Raw genomic sequence first — 15,341 nt, 5'->3', positions numbered from 1 at the left:
TAATTGGCAAAGAGCTTGGTTGAGAGTGAAAGGGAACTGGCAGGAAATGGAAGGTAATGTATGGGAGTGGGGGGAGGGGGCGCAAGAATGAAGATGAAAATGGAGCTAGAGGCAGCTATGTGTCCTTCCAACTCAAATATGTCTCTGATTTTCCAAGGTTGGGGATAAGCAATATCCCATAATGGCAGTCAGGCACCTCAAGTGGGGCATGTCTGCTAAAAAAGATAAAATAGGATCTACCTTTGTATGTCTCTATTCCAGAAGCCTCAGCTCCTGAAACTCCCTAGAGGGGCAATTTGGAATGATTCTACTTTTGGTAGTAGACTAAATTACCATTAATTTCCACCTTTTCAGCATCTGAGTTTTCATAGGAAGAAAACACTCTTTACCTTATTTCGTTGATATACTATCATGGAAAGCTCTCTTGACTTTAATAGGTGTTCTGAGAAACACTTCAACATGTAAATTTTAGTGCAGTGTATGTTTTAGAAAAATAGATAGGCTTACCCTCCCTCTTATTTTTGTCATTTCACCAAACTGAATTTGGCTTTCTTCTTCTTCAAAAAAAATCAACATAGCTTTCATTTCTCTCTCTCTCTCTCTCTCTTTGCATGTGTGTGTGTTTGAGAGAGAGAGAGAGACAGAGAAAGAATGAACACAATTTGGGCAGAAGTGGAGATGCCATTTGAAAAAAATTTATTGGCATAGTGTAAAAATTTCAACCCAGCTTTATGAAAATTTAAATGAGTTTAGTATAATGGCTGGCAGGAGAAATAAGCACTGTGTTGATTATTATTATTATTATTATTATTAAAAGGACATAAAAAATGTAGAGATTCTATTCTTATTCTTATTTTATAGCTAGTAAGTGTTGGAGCAAGCGATCAAATCATATTTTCTAGATAAGAATCTATTGAACTGATTCAGGATTAAGAACTGTAGAAACATCCAGGCACCTGTGGCTCACACCTGTAATCTGAGCTACTCCAAGAGGCAGAGATCAGAGGATCAGGGTTTGAGGTCAGCTCAGGCAAATACTTTGAGAGAGCCTATCTCGAAAAATACTCAACACAAAATAGGGCTGGTGGAGTGGCTCAAGTGGTAGAGTGCTCTGCCTAGCAAGCATGGGGCCCCAAAATAAAAAAGAACTGTAGAAACATGTAACAAGATGAGATTAAGTTGCCTATGTAATGTGACTTTACCATAAAGCAAGGAAGGTAGAGAAAAAAATGTCCTTGATAGTCAATGTTTTCCTCAAAGGCCCAATATCATTTATATTTGAGTTGATTGTGAAACCTTTCTTTATGGCTGTCCCTGGCCAATTAATAAATAGCTAAGTCTTATGGGTGTTCCATCATGATTGCATAAGAAATCAACTAAGTGCTTGCAAGTTGTTCATTCCACAGTCAAGAGCACTGGGTTGACTTGAATTCTATTCTTTGGGGGGTGGGGGGAGGACAGGGTTCCCTGACTTCTGGCCAGAATGTGACTTAATCAATCCTGCACTGGTGGTGAATTATCTCAATACCAAAAATCTGCTAGGACGGACAAGAAATTAAAACTTTTATTTGTGTTGACTCAGTTTCACAACTCTGGCTGTTGAGAAAATGTTCAATTCCTTTAAGGAAACAGACTTCCAATATAAGGGATATCATTTCCTTTATCAAGGCAAAAGTGAGTTCAATGCAGTGAATTAGTGGGAGTAGGAACCTCATTAATATTCACGTCTTCTAGAAAATGCCTCACATAGAACACTGCAGATAGTCGATGCAAGGAAATGCTTACTAAGTTGAACTGAACTGAAATGCAGGGGACAGTTGTTGGGTGAGCAAAGAGCATTATCAACTTGAGGCTTAATTGTTGTATCTTGTCATCTCATTTCCTGACATCAACACTTGGATTCCATTTAAAAAAATCACATGGAAAAGAAGAAAATTGCTGACTTTTCTATGAAATTTATTTAATTATTCATTTAACAAATATTTGTGGAGCATCAAGTGCTAGGAACTATCCCAGGTTCTGCATGTTTTAAACGTATGCTACTATACTTTTTAAACTAAATGTATGCTACTATGTTTTAAGTCATGGTGTGTGTACCCATAAGGACCCAATAGAGTCCATGTAAACTAACAAGTTTCTCATTTAATTCCTCAAACCCTATTATAAAACGCAATCAATGAGAAAAATGTTCAAGTTTCTTTTATGCCTAATATTCTATAGTTTTAAGGTCACAGTTTAATTACATCTAAATGCTAGGAAGAAGATCAACTCTACATTGAGTTTTGACTCAATTTCTGTTAACAATCCAAAACATTTCTTTTGCTATGAGATCAAAAGAATACATATAAGTAGATGTATAAAAAATAAGTATATGTAAATAAGTATACGTGCGTATGCAATTATTTTAAAAGTGTTCATCAAGAACATCAGCTTACATGCAACTCAATCCTTCAGTTTTTGCCAGGTAGACTTAATTTAGCTACAGCATGAGTTTCTTCACTTCCCCATGTAAATTTTATCAGACAGCAGGGGGGTTGAAAAAAGATGGAGTGGGTGGGGGTGAGTAGAAATTATGTTATTGCCAAAACTTAATTATTAAAGTTAGATGTTTTAAGCTTCAAGGAGTGTAACCTGTATAGGGGGACTTAAGACGTTTTGCGGATTCACCTTGGACTGGAAGAAAGACAACAAACCTGTGGGGGTGGGGGGGGGTGGAGGAGAAAGATCTAGTTTAAGGAATGGGGGAGAACGTAATGGAGACTTACACTTGAGATAAAAAGAATGCTACTGCGGAGGAAGAAGCGCTAAAGCCAGAGCTAGCATTGAGGGCTAGGACACTTGCCGAGCCTTGCGGCAATAGGTGATTTCAGATCCTGGAACCACGGGAGGCCAAGTTCTTGCTGCAGATAGAAAAGCTGGCTGAAATGACACAGAGAATCTGTTTCTGTTTTAGCGGGTTTAACCTATATTCTGCAAGTAAGTGACTTATCCAGGCATTGTACTCACTGTCAGAAGGACCCTGCAAATTAAATCAAAGTGTTGAAATATTTACACCTCTACAAAAATCTGCATGCAAACACCTTTGTGAAAGACATTTCACTCGAGGCAAAGATCCTAACTGTCACAGCATCCATCTCACGGAGTTTAACTGTCCCCACGGTGGGTCAGGGACCTAAGCATACACAGCCCGCCCAGGGCAAAGGCTCGAGTTCTCCCAGGGCGCGTGCCCGTAGTCCGGGGGCGGAGTTGGGGGAGGGCAGGTCACTAAGAGCACCCAATCAGCAGCGAGGCCCGGCGGTGGCGCCAGTGACGTAGGCGCGCTTCGCTCCGCCCCACTGCGGGCTGACGCTGGGTGCTGTCAGCTGCGTTTGCTCCGGCGGGTTGGGAGAGGAAGGAAAAGAGCTTTGGGGCTGGTCGGCTACAGGGTCACGAGGAGAGGGAGGACTGAGCATGCGCGGTTGCTACGGCGAAGAGGGGCGGGATGAGGCGACGCGCGCGTGCACGCACGAGAGGGTGGAGGGGGCGGTGTCTCGAGTGTCGGCGACCTGAAGGCGGGCAGGCGGGCGGCAGGTGCCGCTGCGGCCACCGCCGCAGCGTCTTCGCGGTGCCGCATCTTCTCGTCCTCCGGCGGGGATGAGCGGGGGTGCCCTGTCGGGGGCTGCACCTGCTGGCTGCCCATCCCCCCGGGCCTTCCAGCGTGACCTCGGCCTCGTCTTGTGTTTGGCCCCCGCGGCGCGGCGCTGCCCCTGACCGGGAGCAGCGGCAGCGGCCTCCTCCGCCCGAGTCCTCGCTCGGGGGCCGCGCGGGGACAGCGCCCGGCCCCCTCCCCTCCCCCCGTCCGCTGTCCTCAATGTCTCCCCGGCGGGGAGGGGGCTGCCTGGGAGACTCGCTGAGCGGTCCCCTCCGGAGGCCCGTCGGCGGCAGCTGCAGCAGAGCCCAGCCCGGCGCCCCGCAGCCTCCCCCGGCGGCGGCGGCGGCCTGGAGGAGCCGCGCACCCGCCGCCGCCCCCCGAGCCTCGCCGCCGCCGCCCGGCGCCCCAGAAGAGGGCGGCGGGCGTCCCCCGGGGAAGATGAAGGCGGAGGGGGGCGACCACTCCATGATCAACCTGTCTGTGCAGCAGGTCCTGAGCCTCTGGGCCCATGGGACGGTGCTGAGGAACCTCACTGGTAATTGATGCGCCCGAGCTGGGGACAGGGATGCGGGGCCGCCCCTTGTCCTCTTCCTCCCGGCGGCGGAGGGGACGCGTTCTCCTGCTGCCCCACCCCCGTGCGCCCCCTGGCTCGGGAGCGCGCGACTCCAGGTCCTGGAGAGGAGGGTGTTAATCCGGTCCACCCGAATCGCGGGGCGCGTGCATGACCCCCGCCTCCTGCCCTGCCGCCGTAGTGCGCGCGGAGTAGCTTAGCGCCGGGACTTGTAGGTCATTTCCCTGCCCCCTTCACGCACACGCGCGCGGCTTTCCGCTCAGGTCTTTTTCTGGTTTTGCTCTTTTGACACATCTCAAGCCCACTGCAGGACGCAAATTCTCTGCCCACCGCAATCTGTTTGTTTGGTCCGTTAATGTCTTTTTGATGCTAAGAGATAGCTAAGGAGAGTACAGTGGGCTGGGGGCTGAGACAAGGTCTCAGTGCATTGGGAGCGTTTTAGCTTTATCAGTCTTCTCTCCCTCCCATTTCCTTTTGTCTGCCTGTATCTCCAGCCTCAAGCTGCTGCTTCTGTGACATTTAATAATTTTGGGTGTTCTTCGTCACTCACCAAGGCTGTTGGGAGTTGGACATACTACATTATAACATTAATTTCTATTTGTTGGAGTGAGTGATAATACACAATTTTTTTTTTACCCAGTCTGATGGTTTGCTTTGTGAAGAAATTTCTGGTTTTGATAATGTAGAAATGCTTATACGCTGAGTTCTGAAGGTTAGCCTCTAAGAGCAGTATTTACAGGAAGAGGTGGAGTTGCAATGTGGTGAAAACCTGTTAATTGAGCATTAGTATTTAAAAATCTATTATGTCAAACTGGTTAATAGCGTATATGTATTATATATAAATACATATTTATATGTAAAATCTGGCATGATACCGAATTCACATATTCACAAAAAATTTTATGGAGTTATATACTTACTCCAAGAGAACTTTAAGGGCACTTTTTTCCTTGAGTGTGGAAACTATACAATTAAGGTAGATTCTGGTTTGACCCCTGGTGTCCGCTTTCAAGATGTAGTTATTTAACATGGAGCAAACACACTTTATGTGTTCTTATAGTTCTGAAAAACTAAGTCAACATGAGACCGTTTCATGATGTACAGATAGACTGCTTTATCTTGCTCTGACTTTGCTTGTATTTATCCACTGTTTCATATTTCAAAACTATCAATTGCGTTTTATTAGAGTGAAATGGCCAGTAAGGACTTACAAGAATTTATATTTGTGTATGTTAATTACCAGCTTAGATCATCAAAGGGTTTTTAGAGAAAGTTAGTTTTGGGAGCCATAGAGTAAGTGTAGATGTAACTTTCCTCTTGGCCAGATTTCCCACTATTTAAAATATTTATTTTAGATTCTCTACATTATCATACCCCCATTAGGTTGAAAAGAGTTATTAACCCAGGGTTAGCTTCATTTATCTCCCAGTTTGATCTTAATAATTGCCGGTTTCTCACTGGACCTTGTCATTGCATAAAGGAAATGCTGAACATTCAAAACTTGGAGTGGGATGGGATGGAGGAATATAGAAAGCTCTACTGGGAAACAACTAGGATCTGAATATGCAGAATTCTAAGTGTCAAGGTGAAAATGCAGAAAGAACAGAATATGCTTTCCCAGCTGGATGATCCCAGGGGATCACAGGCAGGATGTTACAGAAAGTGGCTGGCTTTAAGTGGTAACAGCCCTTCACCACACATGACCTTTGCAGTCACATATGTAGCTTCATCATTCGTCAGGAGATGCTACCTACAACTCAGTATATTAAAAACAAGCAAGGAGACACAACTCCTTCCAAATCAATACAAGGGTACCATTTATTGAGTACCTGGTATGTATTACGCACTTTACATACATTACTTCTAATCTTAAGTATAACTCTCCAAAGTATATTTACAAGGAATCTCAGAGAGAGAAATTAAACTGCCCCAAATCATTCAGCTATTAAATGGCAAGCTAGGCTTTAGAGCCAAGGCTTTGCTTATAGGCCTCCTCTTTCTCTTCTACCATGCTCCCCCATCCCTCACCCTCAGTAATGATGTTTGAACTCTGGACCTGGTGCTTGCTATACAGGCATCTGCCACTTGAGCCATACCCTTAACCCTTTTTTGCTTTACTTATTTTTCAAATAAGGTCTCAAACTTTTGCTGTGGTGGCCTAGACTGTCATCCTTCTACCTATGCCTCCTAAGTAGCTGCGATTAAAGTTGTGAGCCTCCATGCCTGGCCCAACCATGGTATTTTGTTCAGCTGTTTCCTCTTTACTCCCTTCAGGCAGAATTAACTTCTTGCTTCATCCTGCTACTTATGCCTCTTGTACATACTTTTATTATATACTTACATTATAATTTGTATATATCTTTATAATTTTGTATTTGAGGGTGAGGCCATTGTCTTACTAATCTTAGAATTCTCAAATCCTAGCATGTACCTGTCACATGGTACATGTTAAAGACATGCCAGTTGAGTTGAATTTTTAAAAAAAACACCTACTACATAACTTAAACATTCTACATTGCATTGTTTTTCAGCTACACCTCTTGGGATGAATATGCTACTCAGGAGGAATGAGGCGTTTAAGCGCTTTTTATAGATAATTGTCATACATAACTTTAAAACACACACATGCTTACTGAATACAGTTACATTTTGTGTAGGTACTGTGCTTTTCAACAGTCTTTAGATCATTGTTTTCCTATTTTTACAGATTCAGACATCACTGGAACAGAAGACATTTTTTGTCATCATAATAAACATTGTTTTTCAGCTACACCTCTTGGGATGAATATGCTACTCAGGAGGAATGAGGCGTTTAAGCACTTTTTATAGATAATTGTCATACATAACTTTAAAACACACATGCTTACTGAATACAGTTACATTTTGTGTAGGTACTGTGCTTTTCAACAGTCTTTAGATCATTGTTTTCCTTTTTTTACAGATTCAGACATCACTGGAACAGAAGACATTTTTTTGTCATCATAATAAACACAAAATAAAACATAATACAGAGGAACTAGTATAAACCCATACTGACTTGGATTTAAGAAATGACTCTGTGAAGAAATCACAGAAATTTGGCTAATAGGAATTCTGGTTAGTTAAATTCCAAATAAAGGGGAAATGTTTCTATTTTGTTTTCTTTAAACAAACCATCAAGTGTTATTCTCTTTGTGTGTTATCTTAGAGACTAACCTTTAGAACTCAGTCTTGTGTCGATATTACTTTGAAAGAAACAAAATTTTAAAAATAAGTAATGACAACCAGAAACATTTTAGAGCTAGACCTAATTCATTTTAGAAACACTGAAGTATCACTGTGTTAGTAAATTGGCCTGTCTGGGATCAAAGTCATTTAATGGCAGAGGCAATACCGGAGCCAGTGTCTCTTGACTCTTGTTACAGTGCCTTTCAGTCCACTAGCTTCTTAATCCAGGCAGGTATGAGAGCTGGTACTTAAGATTAGCCTGGCACATATTTGTCCCAGTGAGCCTGGTAATGTGTGAATGGAACCATAATAGGAATACATTCCAAGATCTCAGTGGCTGTCTGAAACCACAGATAGTACAGAATCCTGTATGAACTATTTTTTCCTATACATACATACTTATGATCAAATTTAATTTAATTTATAAATTAAGCACAGTAAGAAGGTAACAATAATAAGATGAAATAGAACAACAGTAGATTATACTGTAATCTATTGCTCTTGCACTTTGGGGCTATTAAGAGAAATGAGGGTTCCTTTGAACACAAACACTGCAGTACTGCAGCAGTTGATCTGATAACTGAGGTGGCTCCTAAGTAAATAACAGGTGGGTAGGGTATTCAGGGTGTATACTCTGGATGAAGGGATGATAGCATGGATGTCATCATGTTGCTCAAAATGGTGAGCAATTTAAAACTTGTGAATTGTTATTCCTGGGATTTTCTGTTTAATATTTTTGGATAGCAGTTGACTCAGATAACAGACAGAATAAGGGGGACTCAAGTAATTTGTCCAGTAAATAAAAGATGCTGGAAAATGTAAGATATTATTGAAACATAATGCCTGATAAAATTTTAAGTTGCCTTTGTAAAAGTTAGTGACCCAGGTCATGTGCAGTAGCTCACACTACTTCCTTAGGAGGTGGAGATCCAGGAGTACTGTGGTTCATGGCCAGCCTGGGCAAAAAGTTAGTAAGACCCCATCTTGATAGGTAAGCTGGTAATGATGGTGTATGATTGTGATCCGAGCTACATAGGAGGCCTCACCTAGGAGGATTGTGGTCTAGGCTGACCAGGGCAAAAAAAAATGCGAGACCCTAATAACTAAAACAAGAAAGTGCTGGGGGCATGGCAGTTTCTTGATTTAGTTATTAGGGTCTCACTTGCCTAGCAACCATGAAGCCTTGAGTTCAAACCCCAGTACTGTCAAAAAAAAAGAATTAAAAGTTAGTGATCCATATTTTTTATATATTTAATTTTATAAATCCTACCAAGTTTAGTCTACTCTTCATTTTTTTCTCCTTTTGGGAGACACTAGTATGAGGATTCTGTATACAGCAGATTAATCTCCAGAGATGGCACCTCCTTCACTTACGTATCTCTCTCTTGAAGTTTGTAATTTCAGGATTCTTAAGTTGTTTAGCTATGAATAGGTTGCATGTTTTTTCAGCTAACTAAAATAAATAAATGGCTCAGTTTCTCAAATAATTTTTGTTTCTCTGGATATATTCTAAATTCCCACTTCTCAATCTAAACTTACAGTCAGTATTGTGTCTGCTTACTCAGTTTTAGGGTAACTTGATGTTTTTAAATTACCTACATTTAAACGTATCCTTTTGCATTAGCTTTTTTTTTTTTTTTGACTGATTTGTTTCCCAACTTTATGTTTTGACCCAAATTTAGTTGCTAAGGATTTAAAGAAGAATTTTTATTAAGAAAAAGGCAGAGTTCTTAAATCCTTGGGTAAACATAGAGCCACGTTAGTGTTGGGAAAGGGATAGTTGGCCCCTGGGAAAAAAGGCAAAGGCTGAATCAGACTCATCTTTTCTCTCACTGTCAGTAGCAAATGTGGGAGCAGGTGCTCCCTTCTTTCTGTCGGTAATAAGCCTTGGGAAGTTTGGAATTCAAACTGCAATGAGGGTAAAAGTTTTATATACGTATATGTATGTATGTATGTGTTTACATTATATATATTATATATGTAGATGTGTGTGTGTATGCACAGATGCTCCTCAACTTAATGATGGGGTTATATTCCTGATAAATCAATTGTAAGTCAAAAATGCATTCAGTACATCTATCCTGCTTAACACCACCACGTAGCCTCGCCTACCTTAAGTGTGCTCAAAACATTAGCTCATGGTTGGGAAAAATCATCTAACAAAATCTATTTTATAATAAAATGCTGAATATCTCATGCAGTTTTATTACACCAAAAGTGAAAAATGGGATGGTTGTATTGGTACACTTTTGCACCATTAAAAAGCTGAAAAATCGTAAGTCAAACCATTGGTAATTTGAGAACTGTTTATATGTATATGTGTGCTTACTCTTTTTTAGGATATTCATACACATACTAATTTTAGTTCCCTTTTATACTTAAAAATTGCTAAGCCATTATAGTGCAGTAACACTATTGAGTATCAGCCAAAAAAAAAAAAAAGGGGAGAAAAGCTGGTTTTTACTGTACATATTTGGAACAGATTACAGAGTGGTACAATAAACATCCTCCTTCAGAGGTGTGCACAAGCACGTTTCTGACAGTGTTGCCTTGACATTAGGTTCTATTTCCCTTACGGAATGCTCAGTTAGCGGTGTATGTAGATAGAGTTATTTCATATGTCCACTAAGTTTTTAGGAGTCTCACCTGTATATCTGAAGGAAGGTGCTGCATGTTTTTAAAAATCAGATTTATCACCATTAGGTTTTCACTTTCATAATTCCCATCCTGTTTTTTTTGGAATTCTACATAACTCCATATTCTCTGGGAATATGAAATCTGAGGCCTGGATGACATTTCTTAAACATAAAGCAGTTTCTGAATTGATTAGTCTTGGGACTGCTGAAGCTGTGATTCTGACTGTTTAATAGTTAGAATAAAAATCCATTTCTCTTTGCTTTCTTTAGTGATTGAAAGGAAGGTCCAGAAAAGTAAGGTAATCCTAAAGATGAGTCAGGAGTTACTAGAGTTATTTTTCCTATAGAAAGAAAGCTTAAAGTTGGACACCAGTGCTTATGACTATAATCCTAGCTACTCCAAAGGCAGAGATCAGAAGGATCGAGGTTCAAAACCATCCAGGGAAAATACTTTGAGATACCCTATCTTGAAAAAACCCAACACAGAACACAGAGCTGGTGGAGTGACTCAAGCGGTAGAGCACCTACCTAGCAAGTGTGAAGCCCTGAGTGCAAACCCCAGTACCACCAAAAAGAAAGAAAGCTTAAGCCAAAAGGGGAAAGGAGAAGGAGTTGGAACTGGGGGAGAAAATTGGAATTAAAATGCCCAAACATAAGAGGAGAGCCCAGAGAGTGTAAGCTCTGAGCTTACATAATATCAGAGGCATAATTCTAATCATGGCTGTATTTATTCAAAACTTATTACGTGTCAGGTGTGTGTAAAACACTTTACGTGTATCTCACGTCCTATAATTAAAATGACCACATAATTTATTATTTTATTTAAATTTTGTATAGTGTGGTAGGCTAATTGTGTATTTTAATGACCCAGTATTTAAGCAGTAAAAATTAATCATGGACACACAGCAGCAAAAACACATTTAAAAGAGGTCTCATTAGACTATCTAATTCTATCTGGTGACCTTGAGCTAAGTAGATTAAGCCTTGAAGAAAGATACTTTTCAGTAAACTTACTGCAAGTAGGAAGAATCAGGTTTTTTACCTGTGTCCAAATGTTTGTTGCTATAATATAAATCTTCAAATGCAATTTAGGAGCATTTATGTACTTATTATAGTAGGACTTGGAAAAAATTGAAAATAGTTTTGAAGAATGTAGATGGATGGAGCAATTAACACTAGCTTATTAATATATGCTCTTCATTTGATATGCTTTCTCATGTACTTGAATGTACATTGATAATCTAATTTTTTCTTAATTCTTCATCGCTTATAAATAATTCTTACATAAGACAATTCGTGTGCAGGATTTCAGTACTAAGGAAGAAGAGTGATACATGTCCTCCGTAGAGATTGTGCTTTTCTGAAGTAAGCCAGGCTCAAAAAGTCAAAGGTCGCATGTTTTCCCTCATATGTAGAAGCTAGACCTGTAAGTTAAATGTATATAGATGTACATATATCTGATCATATATGTACCTACATATTTGTACATGTGTAGGTACATATATGAATCATATATACATATATACACACGTGTAGAGAGAGTGAGAGAGAACAAAATTGAATTAGTCTGTCTGAGGGGACTATGGGAGGCAGAAAAGGTAAAGAAAATTTCAGAGAATGAAAAATATTGAAACAACCCATATATATATATATATATATATATATCAAAAAATATACTGTACTGCAAGTTGAGTATTAGGGGAGCATGATGATAGAGAATGAGTAAGTAGTGGGGGGGAGGTGGTTAATTTGATTAAAACATGATACATGCAGGCCTGAAGTATCAAGGTAAAACCCCCTTGGACTATCAATGTACACTTATAAAAAATGAAGGGCAGGAGGGAAAAATAAGTCTTTTCTGAGGGGGGGTGATAATAGTGGGAGATGCGTGGGCACAAGGAAAGGGGGAATGAGGGTGAATATGGAGGATGTATTTTCTACCCATATATGAAAATAGAAGAATGAAATCTGTTGAAATTGTTCTAAGAAATGGGAGGGATGAGAGAACAATAGAGGGGGTCAATCTAACTAAGATATATTGTAAGCACATAAGTAATATCTCAGTGTATCCTCCTGTAAACTATTATATGCTAATAAAATTAAACAAAATCCTGGTTTTCATTAGATACCATTTCTGTAACACTTTTTAGTGTGCTCATTGCTATTCTAAGACTATTACATGTATTTGATCCTCACTATAATCTAGTCCATTACTAGCTCCAGTTTTTAAAGTGAGGCATCAGTCATGGAGAATATAATATCTTGCCCCTGCTTACAGAGAGGCTATAAGTCAGGACTTGAATTCATCACTGTGAATTCAAGTCAGCAAACATTTGAGTAACAACCATGGGCTTGGTACTATTGTAGATGTAAAGGTAAATAACTCACAATGACAGTTTCAAGCTTATACTCTAGTAAGCATTAGCTTATAAATCTCTGTATTACTTGTCTAATGCTGAATAACAGTTAAGCTCAAATTTAACAGCTTAGAACAAGGAACAGTATATCACAGTTTCTGATGTTGAGGAATGCTGATTGTGGCTCAGGTCTTATGGCACTCCAGTTCAGCTATCAGCTGGGAAGGGACCGGCTTCCAAGCACATTCATAGGAGGTGTCAGGTGCCTCATGGATTCCATGCAGAATGGTGTTCCCCAGAGGGAAAAACCATTTCCCCAGGGGTAGAAACCAAAACAGAAGCCACAGAATCTTTTATAATCTAATGTTGAAGGTGTTACCGAATTCTTGTGCTATGTTCCATTGGTCACACCGGCTAGCTTCAGTACATTGTGGGAGGGAACTGAATAAGGCATGGTGGGGATTAAAGGGGGCTGCTGGAGGCTGGCTGTAACAGTCTTAAAAGGTAGGTATGAGGAGAAAGGCCTTTAAAGGAAAGACAAAAGGCAACATAGAGGGCAAGGAGATGACATACATAAGAGAAACAAGGTGACTAGAAAAAAAAAGCTGCTTGTTACATAGTGATATATAAAATAGTGGTGTCTAGCATTTTTAAGGGTTAACCTTGACTTTTTTTTTTTTTTTGGTTATGAGTCCTATGCCAGTCTTTGTGGTACAAGCTAATGACCAAAAGTGAAACTATCATTATCCATACGGAGCTCATGGTCAAAAGAAGCTAGAGAGTACGTAGTTCTTTTATGGCTTGTTGAGTTCAGGAAGAACCAGACAATAGGATTTTGACCAAAAGAAGAGATTGAGAGTGAAGATAGAACCTGTGTGTGAGATGGTAGAGAGAGGAGAGGTGAATTGCTTATGAGATGGTCCAGGAATACTACTTCCGGGACTTGATTAAGTTTAAAAGTATTACGCTGCTCTTGGGGGTCTGGGTCTAGCAGAGATGTTTTCATCAGTAATATGAAGCTGGGTTTTCATTATGAAATTATTTCATCTTCTACCATGAATTACTACTGTACAGTCATGGTTTCTAAGCCTGCCCGTATGAGAATCACCTGGGGCTGGTCATACACGAACAAGGCACACCAGTCCTGTCTGTAGAATTAGGATCTTTGAAAATAGACCGAAGAAGCTTCATTTTAAATCATTTCTTAGGTAATTTCATTACTGAGTGTTCCGGGATTGAGAATATTTTATTTAAAAAAATTCAGATATTTTTGTGACCAATTTGTTAGCTCTGTTGTGATACATAATGAAAGTTAATAGGGAACATTTCGTATGGTCAATGACATTAACATTTCAATGAAAATGACCCATTTCCACAAGTATATGATAACCCAGTCTTTTTTTAAAGTTACTGTGTTTTAACATTAGAAGATCATATTAGAATTAATCTTTTAAGCTGGCTGTTGGTGGCTCATGCTTACAATTGCAGCTACTTGGGAGGCTGAGATTGGGAGGATAGACGTTCCATGCAAGTCCAGTCAAACATAAAGGTTCACAAGATCCTGTCTCAATGAAGGAAAAGAAAAGAAAAGCTGGGTGTGATTATCCTAGTTATTGGAGGGAAGCCTAAAATACGGGTTTTGTGGTTCAGACTGGGCAAAAAGTGAGACCCTATCTCAAAAATAACCAGAGGAAAAAGATCTGACTTAAGCACTAGAGCTTGCCTAGCAAACGTGAAGCCTGAGATCAAACCTCAGTATCACAAAATAATCTTTGTTTATATAGGCTGTTAGCCATAGAGAATGATCCCTATTTTATTATTGCATTTTAAAATTCTTAATGATTTCTTTTTATTAAATCTGGAGCATGTGGAAGAATTAAATGTTAAAATGCTTATGTAAATACTTATATAAGTTAACAGTTATTAGAATTTCCTTCCCTTGGATCATTGGGGTTCTGCTGTATTTGTTTGCAAAAAAGAGTCTAAAGCAAAAACATATTTGAGTCAGGAAACCGAGTTTTATCCTTGACTGCTAGTTGTCAGCTTTTTACTTTACACAAGCCACATATTTCCCTAGCCTCACTTTGCTCACTTTACTGTCCATTGCCGAGAATTAATTTCTTTTCTCTTTTTTTAATTATTAGCATATTATAGTTGTACAGGGGGTGCATGGTGACATTTACCTAAGTGCTTATAATATATCTTAATTAGATTCACCCCTTCCATCTTTGTCCTTTATCACCCCTTCTTAAAACAGGTTTCATTGTTCTATTTTCATGCATGAATACAAAATATTTCCACCTTATCCACTCTCCTTCACCCTTTCCTTATGCCCTCCTCCTTCCCACTGATACCCACCTCTAGACAGGACCTGTTTTACCTTCCTATCCTTCATTTATTAGAAAAGAACATTTTTGTTGGTTTTTGATAGTTTATGATAGGGGATTTCTTTATGACATTTCCATATATGCATGTATTATACCCCAAATTGTATCATCCCCTCCATTATTTTCCTTCTTACCCCATTCCCTTTCTTATTGTGACAGGTTTCAATGTTGCATATTCATACTTGTGCAGAAAATACACCAATCATAGTCAACCTCTTTATTTTCTTCATTTATTTTCCCCCTCCCACTCGTGCCCTCCCCTTAATATAGCCTGTTTGACATTCCTGTCCTTCATTGTTTAGGTATTTTATTTGTAAATATATGCCAATAATTTTCATACCTGTATTAAGGAAAAATTGACCTAGAAATTTTAATGAATTAAGAAAAGTTTAGAGATTTTATTAGGAGTTAAGGAAATGATGTATTTATTTGCATATAAACTTGTTTCTTTAATCTTTGAAATTCTGTAACTTTATTTTTTAAGTGGGACTTCTTCAGAACTTCAGTATGCTTATTTGTAGGGTGAGGTTCAGAATCAAGAAAATCTTTGTT

The 15,341-nt window shown here is 39.6% G+C and overlaps 1 protein-coding gene across 1 annotated transcript in view; it reads left to right on the top strand.

Annotated features, from left to right (window-relative positions):
* Positions 1–4,006: 4,006 nt before the first annotated feature.
* The window catches only part of Tmem170b (transmembrane protein 170B), a 41,976-nt gene continuing 30,641 nt past the window's right edge, over positions 4,007–15,341 (top strand). Inside the window, exon 1 of the mRNA XM_020160836.2 lies at positions 4,007–4,166. Within this exon, the coding sequence (XP_020016425.2) occupies positions 4,070–4,166 (97 nt within the window). The 5' untranslated portion in view covers positions 4,007–4,069. The remainder of the gene's footprint in view (positions 4,167–15,341) is intronic.

This window comes from Castor canadensis, chromosome 8, assembly GCF_047511655.1.
Source record: "Castor canadensis chromosome 8, mCasCan1.hap1v2, whole genome shotgun sequence".
Taxonomy (NCBI): Eukaryota; Metazoa; Chordata; class Mammalia; order Rodentia; family Castoridae; genus Castor; species Castor canadensis.
This window is presented reverse-complemented; position numbering and strand designations above follow the sequence as displayed.